The sequence below is a fragment of the Thalassophryne amazonica genome, chromosome 19 (genome assembly GCF_902500255.1).
Source record: "Thalassophryne amazonica chromosome 19, fThaAma1.1, whole genome shotgun sequence".
Taxonomy (NCBI): domain Eukaryota; kingdom Metazoa; phylum Chordata; class Actinopteri; order Batrachoidiformes; family Batrachoididae; genus Thalassophryne; species Thalassophryne amazonica.
Window position 1 is genome coordinate 7,493 of NC_047121.1, and position 21,014 is coordinate 28,506.

Sequence of the window (21,014 nt, forward strand, 5' to 3'; positions counted from 1 at the left end):
AGCAGAGGCTGAGCCTTCGTCACGCCCCCTATAAGAGGACCCTCAGCCCTCCTCTGCTCATTTCCACACCGAACGTCGAATTGTTTACACAGAGAACGCTACCTGCTACTTTGGACACTGAACTAACAGTCTTTTTAAAGACTTTTTCACCGTGCTCCTACGCCTGAAGAAGACCTCTAACGGTCGAAACGTCGCGACGGAGCACTTGTTTCAATTTTTTGGCTTTATTAATTTTTTTAGCACGCTAATTAGCTTGCTAACGCTTCCGACACGGCACTACACGCCGACACCGAAATGTCCGGCTGGACATTAGTTAGGAACAGACGCCGACCCAGGCTGCAAACGGACTACGACGATGGGGGTTTTTTTGAGCGAGGGAGTGCCCGTGCACCTCCGTTTCCACGTCGGGGACGGAGCGCTAACTTTAATCCTAACCCTAACCCTAACCCTAACCCTAACCCTAACCCTAACCCTAACCCTAATCTTACACCTAACCCTAAGCCCTAACCCTAACCCAGTGACTCAACCCTAATTCCTAACCTTAACCCTACTCCTAATCTTAAACCGACCCTAACCCTAATTGAACAAAATTGGACATTAAATTAATTGTCTCAAAATACCCTAACCTTGGAAAACCACCTCACACCGAACATAACCCCTACACTGAATACACACTCAATCGTAATCCTATTGGGACACGCACATGTATGTATATGTATATATGTGTATTTGTATGTGTATGTAGGTATATGTATGTGGGTATACGTACACAATATATAATACTTACCTGATTTTGTAAATAGTTTAACACCATTCTGGGTAAATATACAGATAATGTTCAGTTAGAAATATGTACATACATGACAGTTCATCACATTATGTTCAATATATGAACAAGCAAAAATACAATAAAAATATAAAATTATAAAAATAACTAATAATAAAATAATAAAAAAATAATAAAAATTATACTTACCTTTGTTTACATACTTACCTTTATTTTGACAAGTTGGGGCATCCTTTTGTTGTTATTGACCCTTTTGACCCCGTATTATTCTAAGTTAAATTCTTTCCTTTTTTTCTCACCCGAAGTTCTTATGGGAAGAGTTTCTTTTTCTTTTTCCAAAGCAGAGGCTGAGCCTTCGTCACGCCCCCTATAAGAGGACCCTCAGCCCTCCGCAGCTCACTTCCACACCGAACGTCGACTTGTTTAGACAGAGACTGCTACCTGCTGCCTTTGACACTGACCCAACAGTCTTTTTTAAGACTTTCTCAACGTGCTCCAACGCCTGAGGAAGACCTTTAACGGTCGAAACGTCGCGACGGAGCACTGTTTTCAATTTTTTGGCCATAATAATTTTTTCTGCAAGCTAACTAGCTTGTTAGCGCTTTCGACACGGCACTACACGCCGACACCGAAATGTCCGGCTGGACACTTGTTAGGGGCAGACGCCGACCCAGGCTTCAAACGAACTACAACCAAGGGGGGTTTTTTGAGCGAGGGAGTGCCCGTGCACCTCCGTTTCCACGTCGGGGACGGAGCGCTAATGCTAATCCTAACCCTAACCCTAACATGACAAAGCAATTCTCTTATGTGTTGGTGGTAATACAATTATGTGCCTTCATCCTATCTTAACCCTGACCTTAACCACAGTGGCTTTACAGTCTATGGAGGGCAAGAGTGACCCCAATCCTAACCGCTATGAGGGCAAGTGTGACCCCAACTTTAACCACAGTAACCCCAGCTTTAACCAAACTATGTGTAGTGGGGATTAAGTAAACTAATTGAGGAATGGAAGGTCCAGGGTGGATAAATAAAGTATTGCTTTTTTATGTTTTGTGTGGGTGCGGCATCCTTTTTTTTGGTTAAACGAATTTTGTTATGCCCCACTTCAACCTAAATTGCATTTTCTTTTTCTTTTTTCTTTAACCCTAAACCTAAACCCTAACCCTAACCCTAACCAACCCTAACCCTAAATTTCTTTCCCCCCCTTTTTTGCTTATTTTTTTATATATTTTTTTCTTTTTATTTATATATATTTTTTTCTTTTTCTTTTTTTATTTTGTTTTTCTTTTTTCTTTTTTTCCTCTTTTTTCTTTTCTTCTTTTTTTCTTTTTTGCAAAAAAATAAGTCATTGCAGAATTTGCTGATTCATGCAGGGGCGGAGTCTTACCCTTATATAAGGAGCCTCTGTCTTTTTCTGCTCATTTTTACACCAATTTGTGGCATGGTACCTGTCCAGGCACTGACTGCAATTTGCAACCCCTGGACAAGGACAATTTTTATGCCTTTTCACACCTCTCAGCACATGCTCTTGCGCCTGAAGAAGATCAAGACAGATCGAAACGTCGCGCGACAGAGCATGTTATTCAATTCAATTTTTTTTTGGCCAAACTAATTTTTGTTGCGACAAGTACAGGAGGTTACTTGGCTTCTGATTTATTCCAATTTTTGGGGGTCTTTTGATCGAGGGAGTGCCCGTGCACTTCCGTTCCTGTTGTGGGAACGGAATCTTATTTTTAATCCTAACTAGCCAGCGCCGCCTCGATTCAGAAGACCCATTTCTACGCCACAAATTGTAGCCCGCTTGTTGTTGCCTATTCTGTTAGTACATGCCTGAAACCCTAACCCTAATTTTGAACTTAACCACAATTTGTTTGTGTACGCACATTGTTGAAGTTATGGACGGCAGGCAAAGACACTTAGTTAAACAGATTAATGAGTGGAGGGTGATTCCTTTTGGATGTTGGTTATTTACACTAACATGACAAAGCAATTCTCTTATGTGTTGGTGGTAATACAATTATGTGCCTTCATCCTATCTTAACCCTGACCTTAACCACAGTGGCTTTACAGTCTATGGAGGGCAAGAGTGACCCCAATCCTAACCGCTATGAGGGCAAGTGTGACCCCAACTTTAACCACAGTAACCCCAGCTTTAATCCAAACTATGTGTAGTGGGGATTAAGTAAACTAATTGAGGAATGGAAGGTCCAGGGTGGATAAATAAAGTATTGCTTTTTTATGTTTTGTGTGGGTGCGGCATCCTTTTTTTTGGTTAAACGAATTTTGTTATGCCCCACTTCAACCTAAATTGCAGTTTCTTTTTCTTTTTCTTTTTCTTTAACCCTAAACCTAAACCCTAACCCTAACCCTAACCAACCCTAACCCTAAATTTCTTTCCCCCCTTTTTTTGCTTATATATTTTTTTTCTTTTTATTTATATATATTTTTTTCTTTTCTTTTTTCTTTTTTTGTTTTTCTTTTCTTTTTTTCCTCTTTTTTCTTTTCTTCTTTTTTGCAAAAAAATAAGTCATTGCAGAATTTGCTGATTCATGCAGGGGCAGAGTCTTACCCTTATATAAGGAGCCTCTGTCTTTTTCTGCTCATTTTTACACCAATTTGTGGCATGGTACCTGTCCAGGCACTGACTGCAATTTGCAACCCCTGGACAAGGACAATTTTTATGCCTTTTCACACCTCTCAGCACATGCTCTTGCGCCTGAAGAAGATCAAGACAGATCGAAACGTCGCGCGACAGAGCATGTTATTCAATTTTTTTGGGCCAAACTAATTTTTGTTGCGACAAGTACAGGAGGTTACTTGGCTTCTGATTTATTCCAATTTTTGGGGGTCTTTTGATCGAGGGAGTGCCCGTGCACTTCCGTTCCTGTTGTGGGAACGGAATCTTATTTTTAATCCTAACCCTAACCCTAACCCTAACCCACCCCTATCCCCTCTAACATTAACCCCATCCCCAAAACCCAATCCCATTATTAACCCCAACCCTAATCTGTCCTTTAATCCCAAACCTCAATACTGGCCCCATTCTCTAAAACTAATCCTAACCTTCCCCCCCCCCCCCAACTTAATCATCTAACTCTAACCCTAGCTCTAACCCCAACCCTAAACCCTAATCCTAACCCTAACCCTAAACCCTAATCCTAGCCTTAAAACCTAACCCTAACCCTAAACCCTAATCCTAGCCTTAAAACCTAACCCTAACCCAAACCCTAACCCTAATCCCTGTGTGGGTGTATTTGGATGTAAGGGTGATTGGAGACATTAAAAAAATCAGACACTGGTACAGAGGGGATCAAATTGCCATTTATTTAGAAGCCAAACGAGGAAATAAACAAGTAAATAATAAAAAAAAAATATTACAAATTTTCAAATTCTAACCCTAACCCTAACCCGAACCAACCAGACCAACGGTCACCCAGCCTCACACCACTGCCACCACCCATACCCATCCACAGGCCCACAAGACACCCCAACACAGAAAACAAAATGCAGGATTGGGAACTCAGTGTGAGCAAGAAGTGGCTAGTGATAGGGGACTCCAATGTAGCAAGGCTTCCGCCTTATGAAATACCAGACCTACAGGTGGACAGCTACCCAGGGGCCACATTCAGACATGCAGAAGCCATCTTAAACAAGGCAAACATTTACAACTCTGTAACAGTGGAGACTGTAATCTTATCCTTTGGCTTAAACAACAGGTCACAGAACATAAAACAAACAGCAATCAAACAACTACAGGGGATGATAAGAGCAGCCAAACTCAAATTCCCACAAGCCACAATCTGGATACCACAAATCAATTATTCCAGGGTCATTCCCATTAAAGAACAACACAACTTACAACAACTCAATACTTACATCACACAAAATTACACAGACATACCAGAACTACCAGCCACAAAATTCCAAACAACAGAAGACAACATCCACTGGACACAAACCACAGCCCGACACATGCTGGAACACTGGTCTGAGATGGTAAACTAAGAATCCCCATAAGCCGAATTAGACAGGAGGGGTCTAAGAATGTTATCAATTTGGCAAAAAAATTTAACCTTACGTCTCCACAGTTTGCTCTACTCAACAAAGGGTTAACATTTATACCAACCAAGAGAGGCAACAAACACATCATAGAACAGGGCAGAGCAGACTTGCAATCCTACCACAGAAAACTTAAATTGGCAACCTATTTTCAGCACAGAGACAATGCTACACAACCACCATTCACCCCCAAATCAACCTGGACTCCCCCTGATGGTACACTGCCACGGGAGATCCTGCACCTGATCAACAAAGACACTACATATTTTGACAGGGACTTCAGGGTTTGCCGACTAAAACCAAACCTGAGTAGGGAGGAGACAGCAGCCCTGACTGAACTAAAAAATAACAAAAACATCATTATTAAACCTGGACAGAGAACAATATCTGTGGGAAGGTTACAGGCAACTACATGATGCCACATATTATCAAAAATTAACAAAACCCATCTACCAACACACAATCCCCCTGGGGGAAGAAATCATCCACAACCTACACAGAAAAAAAAATTATAAATGCCAAACAAAAAGCATTTCTGCTGGGAAACTCAGAACCCAGAGCCAGACTATATTACATGCTACCAAAAACACACAAGGACCCAGACAAGTGGAGCAAACCCCATGAAATTCCACCAGGGAGAGCGACTGTCTCAGATTGCAGTAGTGAGACTTACCACACAGCAGCCTTCATAGATTTTTATTTGAATCCGCTGTCAATTTTACATTCAAGTTATATTAAGGACACATATGACTTTGTGGAAAAGGTAAAAAAAACTCAGCATACCCACAGATGCCATCCTATTCACCATGGATATTGACAGCCTATACACAAATATTGACATCAAAGGAGGCATACAAGCCATTCAAAAAATATTTCAAAAATACCCAAACAAAAAAAGACCGGACAAATAACTCCTACAACTACTGAATATTGGGCTTGAAGTGTGTATACATTGTTTGATATTCAATACATTTAGTTACTAACAACAGAATTGTATTGAATAACTTATGGCATGTGAAGCTTGTGGTTGGGGGATTGACAACAGCATGCGCATTTGGTGAGAAAAGGTTCTTAAGGGCAATCAAATCAAAATAAAATGTATTTTCAGGTAAAAAGGGACTTTAAAGAAAAAAAATCAATTATTTTGAACTTTATCAGATCCAATCCGAGTCTAAGCTCCAGTTGGAGAAAACAGAAGATTCCCCCCAAAAATAACCCTTTATTCTGGTTGTGGTGTAGCACAGTCCCCATATTTGTAGATTATTAATAATGTTAAGGGGAGGATGGACTTGGCTCCAGTTTATAATAAAATGTGATATTTGCAGCTGGGACATACCGAGGGCTATAATCTATTTTTTATGGGATGAGTTTCTTGGATGGTATGCTTGTGTTTTGAAAAAGGTATTTTTTTTAACACATCCTCTTCAGCATGGCATATGGTCTAGAATGGACTGGCCTTTAATTTTGCCTATGTGTAGGCAATTAGTCTTCAGGCTGTAGTGCTTTTTTAAGCCACTAGATGGAGGCAAAGGACAAGTGTGCAACAATCCTTTTTAGGAGTCCAGCTATTGTAAGGGGCCAAGTCAGTCCTCCCTATAGGGGATTGATTGACTACACCTCCAATTTTAATTAGTGGGGGGAGGCAATTTTATTTTATTCTTTTTTTTTTTTTTTTACATTTTAGAATAAAAGGTTTATTACATACTCGTAGATAAGATTAAAGCCATACTTAGTTGCGTACCTATCGAATAAAACATGAAGAAAAAAGTATTTGTTCAAACACATTCATGAAAAAAGGAAGGCTTATCGCATACATATTTGATGGCCGCTCAGTAATACGCGACCCAGCATTTACGGTTTATCTCTGTATTCAACCTTAGCAGCGTGGGGAGAATGTCAGCGCTCACTAGCTGCTGCTGTTGAATACCGAAGGTTATTACATCGACAAACATTGCGTACAGCGTGAAGAGATGCTGCGGGTTAAACCGTGTAAAACTGTCAGTAGTCAAAACACTAATTCTGAGTAATACATCATATAGTGACTTTTCAGACTATTGTAGGGACTTGGTGCGAACGTGTTCCTCCCAGACTCCAGGCTCAGTTCGACGTCTGATGACATCAAAAACACGCTCCATTACACTTGAAGGTGGAAGGTCAGGGTTGTCCAGTTTGTGAATGATAATTTCTTCCAACAGATACGAGAGTCCGCGTATAACATACACTTTCCTCGAGCACTGACACTACATCATACAATTACCCATGCCAAAAACAATATAACAAAAAAAAACCTGCAGGTGTTCAGGCGTCAAAATTCCATACAGCTTCTACCTCCCCAATATCTCCTTCTGCCTCCCCAAAATGTCTCTGATGACAAGTGTGACGTACTCCTGATCAGCCGCAGGCTCTTCTATATGCTCCGGGCTCACTGGTCCAGCCCCAGCTGCAGCAGCCTGATGTTCTACAGCGGGAACGACCCGCTCCTCATCTTCTGGTACGGCTGCCGGGCTGGATGCAACTACCGGTGCGGAAGGCGATCCGTCACCCCAGCTAGGGTCAAAGGGAACCAACCACGGCTCCATGAAGCAACCTGCAGCTCCTCGTGTTCCAGCACAGTGGGCAGGCTGTACGTAGCTCCTGGTGAAGTCACAGTTCCCAAACGCTTATTGAGTGTTGTTAGAAGGAAAGGTGATGTAACACAGTGGTAAACATACCACTGTCCCAGCTTTTTTGAAACCTGTTGCAGGCATCCATTTCGAAATGAGCAAATATTTTCACAAAAACAATAAAGTTTATCAGTTGGAACATGAAATATCTTGTCTTTGTGGCGTATTCAATTGAATATAGGTTGAAGAGGATTTGAAAATCATTGTATTGTTTTTATTTACATTTCACACAATGTCCCAACTTCATTGGAATTGGGGTTTTAAGTGTCGTCCTTGCCCTCGGATGACAGGCACGGGCAGGAAACATACGAGGTCTATTAGATAATAAACCGACCCTTTTATTTTTTTTTAACTATATGGATTTGAATGACATGCGATTACACCAATCATGCTTGAACCCTCGTGCGCATGCGTGAGTTTTTTCACGCGTCGGTGACATCATTTCCCTGTGGGCAGGCCTTGAGTGAGATGTGGTCCAGCCCTCTCGGCTGAATTCCTTTGTCTCACACGCTGCTCGAGACGGCGCGCGTTGCTTTATCAAAATTTTTTCTGGACCTGTGAGGAATATCCGAGTGGACACTATTCAAGAAATTAAGCTGGTTTTCAGCAAAAAGTTTAACGGCTGATGAGAGATTATGGGATGTTTCTGTCAGTGTAAGGACTTCCCACAGAGCGGGACGTCATGCAGCGCTTCCAGGCGCCGTCGTCGGCCTGTTTCGACCTGAAAACATCCTAATTTAAGGCTTAATTCACCCAGGACGTCGTGAGAGAACAGAGAAGATTCAGAAGAGGCCGGCATGAGGAATTTATGCGGACATTCCACTGTTTAAGGACATTTTTTAATGAAAGATGTGTGCGCAAATTCACTGAGTCATTTCCGTGACGACTCGGCGAATCTGTGTGCGCCGCAACAGGAAAAACACCTCCGTGTTGAAAACCATTTGTAAAATTCAGGTGGCTTTTGATGGCTTTCAACAAGTGAATAACTGAGAAATTGTTTAACAGCTTGGGCATGTTCCAGCTTGCCCGTTAAGGTTTCCAACGGAGGTGTTTTTCCTGTCGCGACCCCCCGTGGTCGGGTCCGGCCCGACATGCGACTCTGCCCGCACGTTCTTTCATTACAAAATGTCCGTTAACAATAGAATGTCCGAATAAACTCCTCATGCCGACTTCTTTTGAAACTTCTATGCTCTCTGACAACTTACTGGGTCAACAGAGCCTGAAATGTGGAAGTTTTCAACTTGAAAGGCGAGACGCTGCCGCCTCGAAGCGCAGATCGCCGTCAGGCACCGTGGGCCGTCCTTACGGCGACACTACCAGACCACAATCTCTCATCAGCTGTTAAAATTTTTACCGAAAACCAGCTGAATTTATTGAATGGTGTCCACTCAGTTGTGCCTTACAGTTTTGAAAAAAATTTGATCAAACTAAGCAGCAGTCTCTGAGCCATTCCTAAACAATGAAAAAAATCGACGAGAGGGTGGGCGACTCCTCACTCAAAGACTGCCCACAGGCGAATGACGTAACCGACAGGTGTGAAAAACTCTCACATGCCCACGAGGGTTCAAGCATGTCTGATGTAATCACACGTGATTCAAATCCATATGGTTTTTGAAAAAACAATAAGGTCGGATACTTTTCTAATAGACCTCATACACCCGTTTATCAACCAAATATCATGGACAAAGTGACAAGAATAACCAAAACCACTTACTTATGGAAGGAAATATTGTCTCCTTTCTTCCTCCGTTTGTGGCTTTGCCAACATGTGCAGCTTTCTGGCATATTCCACCTGTTTCTTGATGAGACTAACAGAACTTCAATGAGTGAGCTCAGTAAACTGCACGCGTCCCCAGCAGTGATGTCAACCGGAAGTGGCCTCCACTGACTTCAGCCAATGGCCATTTACATGTCAATTTTGCTGCAAATTTGATTGAAATAATAATATCAACACTGCACTCAAACATTCTGCAAGTGTATGAATAGCACTTAATTTTTACCAAGGAATGCATAAACAAACTCTCAAAAAGCATTTCTGTTCCCCTTTAAGTAATCTTGTCAACCCTAACCCGAAATTGCCCCATCCCAACTTTTTTTGGACTGTATTGCAGGCCTGAAATGCAGCAATGGAAGTACCACAGAAATCATGAAAAAATTTTCAGTACCTAGAGTCTGTAATGAAACATAAGTCAATGTAATAATCATTTTGGTCTCTGTTTCTACAGACTAATGTTCCACTGGATAGATGGTGGTTACAACCACCACTGCCGGAAATAACTGGATCTGAGCTGAAAAGAAATCTGTGACAATCTTATAATCGTTAAGATCCCTCACAAGGTCTTTCTCAGATCACGCTGAAGAACTCACACTGAGCCGAGAACAGGTTTTGAGTTTGTTCTTCGTTGGATTTTCCAAGTTAAGCAGCTGTGTTGCAAACAATGTCACATTATCACAATGTGGCCTTAAATTTTATGTGGCAGGGATTTGTTTTGGGGTGTGTGTGTGTGTGTGTGTGTGTGTGTGTGTGTGTGTGTGTGTGTGTGTGTGTGTGTGTGTGTGTGTGTGTGTGTGTGTCTGGAGGAGGGGGTAGGGTTAGTCAAACCACATCTATGTGATGTGTCAAAACAAGAAATGGCTCAGTGTCCATTGCCGCCCTCAGACAGGATACGACTGGGCTCAGTGAACTTGGCTGTAGCGATGTAGAAGAGCGCGGGGCCAGGCACAAGGGCCAGCAGCGGCAGATCCTGCTCCAGCTTGTCCAGTCGGGAGACAGAGATGATGCCGTAAGCATGGAGAAGCCAGTGGCTAAACAGGATGATGAGATGTTTCTTCTTCACAACCAGATTCTTAAAAGACTGATTGAGACAGGGCACAGAGAAGAAGACAGATAAATTAAAGTGTTTGCCAGGGATATTAAATCAATCTATATCAATCAATCAATTTTTTTATATAGCGCCAAATCACAACAAACAGTTGCCCCAAGGCGCTTTATATTGTAAGGCAAGGCCATACAATAATTATGTAAAACCCCAACGGTCAAAACGACCCCCTGTGAGCAAGCACTTGGCTACAGTGGGAAGGAAAAACTCCCTTTTAACAGGAAGAAACCTCCAGCAGAACCAGGCTCAGGGAGGGGCAGTCTTCTGCTGGGACTGGTTGGGGCTGAGGGAGAGAACCAGGAAAAAGACATGCTGTGGAGGGGAGCAGAGATCGATCACTAATGATTAAATGCAGAGTGGTGCATACAGAGCAAAAAGAGAAAGAAACAGTGCATCATGGGAACCCCCCAGCAGTCTACGTCTATAGCAGCATAACTAAGGGATGGTTCAGGGTCACCTGATCCAGCCCTAACTATAAGCTTTAGCAAAAGGAAAGTTTTAAGCCTAATCTTAAAAGTAGAGAGGGTGTCTGTCTCCCTGATCTGAATTGGGAGCTGGTTCCACAGGAGAGGAGCCTGAAAGCTGAAGGCTCTGCCTCCCATTCTACTCTTACAAACCCTAGGAACTACAAGTAAGCCTGCAGTCTGAGAGCGAAGCGCTCTATTGGGGTGATATGGTACTACGAGGTCCCTAAGATAAGATGGGACCTGATTATTCAAAACCTTATAAGTAAGAAGAAGAATTTTAAATTCTATTCTAGAATTAACAGGAAGCCAATGAAGAGAGGCCAATATGGGTGAGATATGCTCTCTCCTTCTAGTCCCCGTCAGTACTCTAGCTGCAGCATTTTGAATTAACTGAAGGCTTTTTAGGGAACTTTTAGGACAACCTGATAATAATGAATTACAATAGTCCAGCCTAGAGGAAATAAATGCATGAATATATGTGTGTGAGATGCTGGTAACTCATGGTGATCAGTACATTTTCAGCAGAAAGAAGATTTAAAGGGAGGCCACCTTAAAGGGGTGACCCTCTGCTTTGGCCATGATACAGACACAATTAACAATAGGAATATACAGGAAATTTTAGGAGTCCATGCTGGTGCACAGGATTGAGAGGCTGCCAGAAGAAGACACCCACTCCCATCTCTGGATGGCGCCACACCTCAAACAGAGAGAAAAAACAGAATCAGGCATCAGAAAAACAACAAATACAGTATAAGTTGTCAGCATTAAGCAACAAGAAGAACAAAAGAAATACTAAGGTGATCACCGGCCACTAGCCCTAAGCTTCACTAAAAGACCTAGAATTTAGATAAAGTAGAGGCTGCGATCGGCTTTGTTTCCTACTAAAAGGAAATTAAAAAAGTAAAAAGCATAGTAACATACAATGCCAGTATGCTAGCCATATGAAAGGGAAAATAGGTGCGTCTTAAGTCTGGACGTGAAAGTCTCCACAGAATCTGACTGTTTTATTGATGCAGGGAGATCATTTCACAGAACAGGGGCATGATAAGAGAAAGCTCTGTGACCGGCCGACTTCTTATTCACCCTAGGGACACAAAGTAGTCCTGCACCCCGAGAACGCAAAGCCCGGGCCGGTACGTAGGGTTTAATTAGGTCAGCTAAGCAGGGAGGTGCCAGTCTGTGAACAATTTTACAGACTAGTAGCAGAACTTTAAAATCTGATCTCATCAGTGAAGAGATGCCAAAATGGGTGTAATCTGGTCAAACTTTCTGCTTCGTGTCAGAAGTCTGGAAGCAGCACTTTGAACCAATTGGAGAGCCCTAATGCTGGACTGTGGTAAACCAGAAAATAGAACATTGCAGTAGTCCAATCTAGAAGAGATAAATGCATGAATCAGGGTCTCAGCATCAGCAATAGACAGGATGGGACGAATCTTCGCTATATTTCGCAGGTGGAAGAAAGCAGTCCTAGTAATATTTCTAATGTGGAGGTCAAAGGCCAACGTAGGTGTTTGCTGGTCAAATTGATGCCTATGTCTCACGAGAACCAAGAACCATCATTTCAGTCTTATCAGAGTTTAAAAGTAGGAAGTTGCTCGGCAGCCAGCTTCTCAATGATGTAAGGCAATCTTCTAAGGATTTTATGTGGATGAGATTACCAGCAGTTATCAGCATATATAACTGAGTGTCATCAGCATAGCAGTGAAAGGTAATCTCAAAACACTGCAATATGTGCCCAAGGGGTGCTATAAAAAGGAAGAAAAGCAGGCGGCCTAAGACGGACCCCTGCGGAACCCCACATTTCATGTCACTAAGGTTAGAGGTAGTGTTACTGTACAAAACACAGTGAGAACGACCGGTCAGGTATGATGTCAACCACGCACGGGCACTTCCCGTAATCCCAAAATGATTCTCCAGCCTATTGAGTAGAATATGATGATCCACGGTATCAAACACACCACTGAGATCTAACAACACCAGAACTGCAGTGGTGTCCGAATCCATTACAAAAGATTATTCTCAGTAAGGTGATCCACAAGCTGTCGTGAAACCACTTTTCCGGAATTTTTGAGGAAAGTGATCGATTTGATATCGGCCTATAGTTTTTCAATACACTAGGGTCAAGATTAGATTCAAGTAATGGTTTAATCACTGCAGATTTGAAACATTTAGGAACACATCCAGAGGTTAATGAGACAATAATAATTTCCAGCACAGTCGGCCCAAGAGTGGGCCACAGGTCCTTAAACAGTTTTGCTGGTATAGGATCAAATAAACAGGTTGTGCTTTTTGTTGATGTTACGAGTTTCGTCAGCATGCCTAGTGAGATACTATCAAATTCTGTAAATTGAGGTAATACCTCAGTAATGGAGCCCACCTCAATAGCAGGGTATAGTGGCTGGGTTAAGACATGCTGGGATATGTTTAACCTAATGTCTTCTATTTTCCTCTTGAAGTAATCCAAGAAATCTTGTGCTGTAAAAGGAGAGCGAACTACAGGTGGTTGTCCATAAATAAGTGTTGCCACCATGTAGAACAAGAACTTTTGAGTTATGCTTGTTTTTGTTGATCAAATCAGAGTAATAGGTCCGCTTTGTAGCCAGTAGAGCATGCTTATAGTCTAAGATAGCATCACGCCATGCAAGGTGGAATACTTCTAATTTTGAACTACACCATTTCCGTTCTAGACCTCTAGCCTTATGTTTGAGGTCTCCACTCCACTGGAAAAAGCAACATGTGATCCATAGCGGCTAATGATTTCACTGCACAGTGAGACCCTTCTAATTACCAACTTTCCAGGATGTACTTGACCTATGGTGACCTTGAGAGGTCATTGACCTTTCACATTGCTGCGTTAAACTTTAATATGTGGTTGTGAGAGTAAAATATTTTTATCATTAAAATGTTTAAATTACACAGTTTTAGCATCATGTATTTTAAACAATCTAAATACAATTTCATCATTTTAGATAGACAGATGAGATTTATTGTCAGTCATTACACAAGTGCAACAACAACGACATTACGTCCACACTCCAATTACGACAGACAAGATACAGCAATTAATCCACAATTATTACTTGTTTACCATAATAATGGCACACATCAGAATTAAAGACAACACATATATACTTGACATTGTTTATGTGCAATAAACTTTGAAACAGTCCGTTATCTGAATTGAGGCAATGTGAGTGTGGGGTGCCGCAGCAACATGTGGTCGCCAGCTTGGGGGGGAACGGGGGGCTACAGCAGCTAAAGCTGCACTGCACCCCGGAGGGAGGAGTGGCGTGAGCGGGGGCCGGGATGGGGTGGGGGATGGGGACACGAGGGGGTGGGAGCATGCGTATCAGTCTCTGTTCATGTGTGAGTGGCAAATGAGTTAAGTTTCTGTCAGTTTATGTCCATGTGTGCTGGAGTTGCAGAAGATAAGAAAGAAGGCAGCCGAATGGTTCACCAAGGCCGTAGAAATTCTTTTGGAGCAAAACAACGGGGCATTTTGTCCTTCAGAGGACAGGCTTGCCATGTTTATGGGTGAGCAGTGAAAACACCTTTGCAGCTCACATGAACAACCAGATCCAATTTATGAGTATTCTGTGGTCTCTGACATCTTCCTTTGCAAGGCATGCATTTGCTCCGAGATGTTATCCAATTTGCATGAGTTCAACAGGGCTGTGAAATGAAAATTGTGAAATCTGAGGAAAATTTGCGGGTCTAGGGCCCTGTGGAGCCCCAGAATTAAATTTTTATCTAATGATACTTTTTCAGCATCTCCTGGAAGAACAAATCTCAAAATTAGTGCATATTTAAATGATCCTACATTCAACCTTTTATTTGACCTGTCAATGATGATGTTGAAATAACAGAATATGACGTGGAAGTAGGACCTGGAATGATTTTCCTTTTAATTGTAAACCAAATTATGCATTAACTCAGAACAATTAAACTACATGAAATTCATGAAGACTGAAAAAATAACATACCTTATAGTAAAAGGTATGTTATGGCTTGCCTCTACTGGTGGTTGGCTCTCACTGCGGTATTGTATCACTTCCTGTTCCGGAGCACAGCGGTGTTTTGCTGTATCTGTTAGCTGTTTAATCTGCGCAGTTAGATTGATCTAGTTACCTAGATAACGATTTGCTTCACAGTGTAATCTTCCCATGCCTTAACTAAAGCACTCCCTCTGCTGAATCACCTCTAAATTATTTACACATTCATTTTGTGTGTTTTTAGGAATCCGCTAGCTTAGCACAGCTACTAGCTCTTAGCCAGTTTAGCATGGCGGCTTCTCCTGTATCTCCCGCACTTTTCTACTCTGGGTGTGAAATGTTTAGTTATTCCTCGGCCTCCTTTAGCAGTAATGGTACTTGTAATAAGTGTAGCTTATTCGTAGCTATGGAGGCCAGGCTGGGCGAATTGGAGACTCGGCTCCGCACCGTGGAAAATTCTACAGCTAGCCAGGCCCCTGTAGTCGGTGCGGACCAAGGTAGCTTAGCCGCCGTTAGTTTCCCTCTGGCAGATCCCAAGCAGCCGGGAAAGCAGGCCGACTGGGTGACTGTGAGGAGGAAGCGTAGCCCTAAACAGAAGCCCCGTGTACACCGTCAACCCGTTCACCTTTCTAACCGTTTTTCCCCACTCGGCGACACACCCGCCGAGGATCAAACTCTGGTTATTGGTGACTCTGTTTTGAGAAATGTGAAGTTAGCGACACCAGCAACCATAGTCAATTGTCTTCCGGGGGCCAGAGCAGGCGACATTGAAGGAAATTTGAAACTGCTGGCTAAGGCTAAGCGTAAATTTGGTAAGATTGTAATTCACGTCAGCAGTAATGACACCCGGTTACGCCAATCGGAGGTCACTAAAATTAACATTGAATCGGTGTGTAACTTTGCAAAAACAATGTCGGACTCTGTAGTTTTCTCTGGGCCCCTCCCCAATCGGACCGGGAGTGACATGTTTAGCCGCATGTTCTCCTTGAATTGCTGGCTGTCTGAGTGGTGTCCAAAAAATGAGGTGGGCTTCATAGATAATTGGCAAAGCTTCTGGGGAAAACCTGGTCTTGTTAGGAGAGATGGCATCCATCCCACTTTGGATGGAGCAGCTCTCATTTCTAGAAATCCGGCCAATTTTCTGAAATCCTCCAAACCGTGACTATCCAGGGTTGGGACCAGGAAGCAGAGTTGTAGTCTTACACACCTCTCTGCAGCTTCTCTCCCCTGCAATCCCCTCATTACCCCATCCCCGTAGAGACGGTGTCTGCTCCCAGACCACCAATAACCAGCAAAAATCTATTTAAGCATAAAAACTCAAAAAGAAAAAAATAATATAGCACCTTCAACTGCACTACAGATTAAAACAGTTAAATGTGGTCTATTAAACATTAGGTCTCTCTCTTCTAAGTCCCTGTTAGTAAATGATATAATAATTGATCAACATATTGATTTATTCTGCCTTACAGAAACCTGGTTACAGCAGGATGAATATGTTAGTTTAAATGAGTCAACACCCCCGAGTCACACTAACTGCCAGAATGCTCGTAACACGGGCCGAGGCGGAGGGTTAGCAGCAATCTTCCATTCCAGCTTATTAATTAATCAAAAACCCAGACAGAGCTTTAATTCATTTGAAAGCTTGACTCTTAGTCTTGTCCATCCAAATTGGAAGTCCCAAAAACCAGTTTTATTTGTTATCTATCGTCCTCCTGGTCGTTATTGTGAGTTTCTCTGTGAATTTTCAGACCGTTTGTCTGACTTAGTGCTTAGCTCAGATAAGATAATTATAGTGGGTGATTTTAACATCCACACAGATGCTGAGAATGACAGCCTCAACACTGCATTTAATCTATTATTAGACTCAATTGGCTTTGCTCAAAATGTAAATGAGTCCACCCACCACTTTAATCATATCTTAGATCTTGTTCTGACTTATGGTATGGAAATTGAAGACTTAACAGTATTCCCTGAAAACTCCCTTCTGTCTGATCATTTCTTAATAACATTTACATTTACTCTGATGGACTACCCAGCAGTGGGGAATAAGTTTCATTACACTAGAAGTCTTTCAGAAAGCGCTGTAACTAGGTTTAAGGATATGATTCCTTCTTTATGTTCTCTAATGCCATATACCAACACAGTGCAGAGTAGCTACCTAAACTCTGTAAGTGAGACAGAGTATCTCGTCAATAGTTTTACATCCTCATTGAAGACAACTTTGGATGCTGTAGCTCCTCTGAGAAAGAGAGCTTTAAATCAGAAGTGCCTGACTCCGTTGTATAACTCACAAACTCACAGCTTAAAGCAGATAACCCGTAAACTGGAGAGGAAATGGTGTCTCACTAATTTAGAAGATCTTCACTTAGCCTGGAAAAATAGTCTGTTGCTCTATAAAAAAGCCCTCCGTAAAGCTAGGACATCTTACTACTCATCACTAATTGAAGAAAATAAGAACAACCCCAGGTTTCTTTTCAGCACTGTAGCCAGGCTGACAAAGAGTCAGAGCTCTATTGAGCCGAGTATTCCTTTAAGTTTAACTAGTAATGACTTCATGACTTTCTTTGCTAATAAAATTTTAACTATTAGAGAAAAAATTACTCATAACCATCCCAAAGATGTATCGTTATCTTTGGCTGCTTTCAGTGATGCCGGTATTTGGTTAGACACTTTCTCTCAGATTGTTCTGAGTTATTTTCATTAGTTACTTCATCCAAACCATCAACATGTCTATTAGACCCCATTCCTACCAGGCTGCTCAAGGAAGCCCTACCATTATTTAATGCTTCAATCTTAAATATGATCAATCTATCTTTATTAGTTGGCTATGTACCACAGGCTTTTAAGGTGGCAGTAATTAAACCATTACTTAAAAAGCCATCACTTGACCCAGCTATCTTAGCTAATTATAGGCCAATCTCCAACCTTCCTTTTCTCTCAAAAATTCTTGAAAGGGTAGTTGTAAAACAGCTAACTGATCATCTGCAGAGGAATGGTCTATTTGAAGAGTTTCAGTCAGGTTTTAGAATTCATCATAGTACAGAAACAGCATTAGTGAAGGTTACAAATGATCTTATGGCCTCAGACAGTGGACTCGTCTCTGTGCTTGTTCTGTTAGACCTCAGTGCTGCTTTTGATACTGTTGACCATAAAATTTTATTACAGAGATTAGAGCATGCCATAGGTATTAAAGGCACTGCGCTACGGTGGTTTGAATCATATTTATCTAATAGATTACAATTTGTTCATGTAAATGGGGAATCTTCTTCACAGACTAAGGTTAATTATGGAGTTCCACAAGGTTCTGTGCTAGGACCAATTTTATTCACTTTATACATGCTTCCCTTAGGCAGTATTATTAGACGGCATTGCTTAAATTTTCATTGTTACGCAAATGATACCCAGCTTTATCTATCCATGAAGCCAGAGGACACACACCAATTAGCTAAACTGCAGGATTGTCTTACAGACATAAAGACATGGATGACCTCTAATTTCCTGCTTTTAAACTCAGATAAAACTGAAGTTATTGTACTTGGCCCCACAAATCTTAGAAACATGGTGTCTAACCAGATCCTTACTCTGGATGGCATTATCCTGACTTCTAGTAATACTGTGAGAAATCTTGGAGTCATTTTTGATCAGGATATGTCATTCAAAGCGCATATTAAACAAATATGTAGGACTGCTTTTTTGCATTTACGCAATATCTCTAAAATCAGAAAGGTCTTGTCTCAGAGTGATGCTGAAAATGTTATGTGTCGACGCGGATTGAGGAGCGAACCTGCGTCAGACAGGACCCAGCGCTAAAAATAACCAGAAAACGGTTCCAAACAAAAACTATTTATTATACACCTGTGTTTAAAAGTGTAAAAACATAAAAAAAACAACGTCCCTCTGGTGGAGTTATCGTGGCTCGCTCTCCAGCGCCCGCAAGGATTAAAGCCGGCGCTCCTGGACTTCCTACCACCGCCAAACACCCCCCAGGTGGACACGACAAACTGATTCTCTGTGAAGCAAAGAGACGGTGAGGTAAATCAACAGATACAACTATATCTTACAATAAACACACGCTGCCAGCAACACACTCAGGTCAGTGTCCTTTCTTTTACTTTATGCAAATGAGCAGCCTCTCACAACAAGTGGAGGATCACTTATCCTTCACGCCACAGCAGTGAGAAGCAAACTACGCAATTCTCTTTACAATTCCAGTACACTGTGTAACAAAACACCAAGTTACTATCAACAAGTACTTAAACACTTAATTACCTTTCGTGTGTGCTGACAGCATGTGTCCTCACCCCTCCCTGCCTCACGGGCTCGATGTGTCAAAACCCAGGCGCGGTCCTCAGCGTCTCACAAACGAACGTCACAAGGTCGAGTTCCCGGCAGTTCTGCTTGAATCACACATGACTTAAATGCAGAACGCCATCCAATTATCTGCTTCAGCTGCAAGTCGTCCAGGTTGCACGTGAGCACCAAGCACAGGTGCTTTCCATGATGTTGATGAGGGTGAAGACTCTTCAGCCAGCACCTTCTTCACAGACAAATCAGCCCTCATGCCACCTGGAGAGCAAAGAAAAGAAAAGAACACCAAAACATCCAGCCACGCCCCCCCCAACACACAACAGAAAAACTAATTCATGCATTTATTTCCTCTAGGCTGGACTATTGTAATTCATTATTATCAGGTTGTCCTAAAAGTTCCCTGAAAAGCCTTCAGTTAATTCAAAATGCTGCAGCTAGAGTACTGACGGGGACTAGAAGGAGAGAGCATATCTCACCCATATTGGCCTCTCTTCATTGGCTTCCTGTTAATTCTAGAATAGAATTTAAAATTCTTCTTCTTACTTATAAGGTTTTGAATAATCAGGTCCCATCTTATCTTAGGGACCTCATAGTACCATATCACCCCAATAGGGCGCTTCGCTCTCAGACTGCAGGCTTACTTGTAGTTCCTAGGGTTTGTAAGAGTATAATGGGAGGCAGAGCCTTCAGCTTTCAGGCTCCTCTCCTGTGGAACCAGCTCCCAATTCGGATCAGGGAGACAGACACCCTCTCTACTTTTAAGATTATGCTTAAAACTTTCCTTTTTGCTAAAGCTTATAGTTAGGGCTGGATCAGGTGACCCTGAACCATCCCTTAGTTATGCTGCTATAGACTTAGACTGCTGGGGGGTTCCCATGATGCACTGTTTTTCTCTTTTTGCTCTGTATGCACCACTCTGCATTTAATCATTAGTGATTGATCTCTGCTCCCCTCCACAGCATGTCTTTTTCTTGGTTCTCTCCCTCAGCCCCAACCAGTCCCAGCAGAAGACTGCCCCTCCCTGAACCTGGTTCTGCTGGAGGTTTCTTCCTGTTAAAAGGGAGTTTTTCCTTCCCACTGTCGCCAAGTGCTTGCTCACAGGGGGTCGTTTTGACCGTTGGGGTTTTTACGTAATTATTGTATGGCCTTGCCTTACAACGCTTTGCAATAAGCATTTTAAAAACTCAGTGATGTTCACAATTAAAGAGTATATCACTAACACCCCACCCCCCCTCCCCATGATGAAATCCGCAGAATCCCGCGGATCCGCTGAGTTTTCACAGCCCTGCCGGGTTAACGCAGTCTGAGAATGTATCGCCTTGCCCAACTCAATCATGACAGACAGGTGAGGGGTCGTGGTTCTGGTGGCAGCCGTCTTGCCGATTCTCCGGTACGTTAGGGCATCACATAAACCAATAAGTACCAGCCCTCCTACAATAAAACCAAATATAAATAGATCTTCGACGTCCTTCACAGAGAATGGCACCAAGCATGTGACACGCCATTTCTCCCAGGCGTCAAGAACATAGCCCGCAGGGTAGGTTCCATCTGGGCACACAGGTTCCCCGGCCCTGATTTCCTTGTTGAAAAAACAAAAATGGTGTCAATAGCGTTCAGAGACCAGCTGATCAATTCCATGGTTAGTCCAATATAGTCTGAAGAATTCACAGTCCGGTGCAGTAGGGAATCGAAGGTTGGAGCAGAGATAGAGGACAGAGGAGGAGATGCAACCACCCTTACCGGAGTCCCAAGCTGATAGGTTTGGAACCCTATTTGACCCGTGGTGACCATGAGAGGTCATCCAGCTGACGCTCATGTAGCAGTTGACTACGTTACATTTACTCTGCCTTGTTTCTACA

The 21,014-nt window shown here is 42.4% G+C and overlaps 1 protein-coding gene across 2 annotated transcripts in view; it reads right to left on the reverse strand.

The window, feature by feature from the left end:
• Positions 1 to 418: 418 nt before the first annotated feature.
• jkamp (jnk1/mapk8 associated membrane protein) overlaps positions 419 to 21,014 on the reverse strand; it is a 186,456-nt gene continuing 165,860 nt past the window's right edge. Inside the window, exons 7-8 of one of the 2 annotated variants that reach the window (XM_034195228.1) lie at positions 10,112 to 10,364; positions 419 to 430 (exon numbers count right to left, since the gene is read on the reverse strand). In XM_034195228.1, the coding sequence (XP_034051119.1) occupies positions 10,146 to 10,364 (219 nt within the window). In that variant the 3' untranslated portion in view covers positions 419 to 430; positions 10,112 to 10,145. Of the gene's footprint in view, positions 431 to 9,725; positions 10,365 to 21,014 lie in introns of those variants that run through there. The other variant, XM_034195227.1, reaches the window with a different exon arrangement.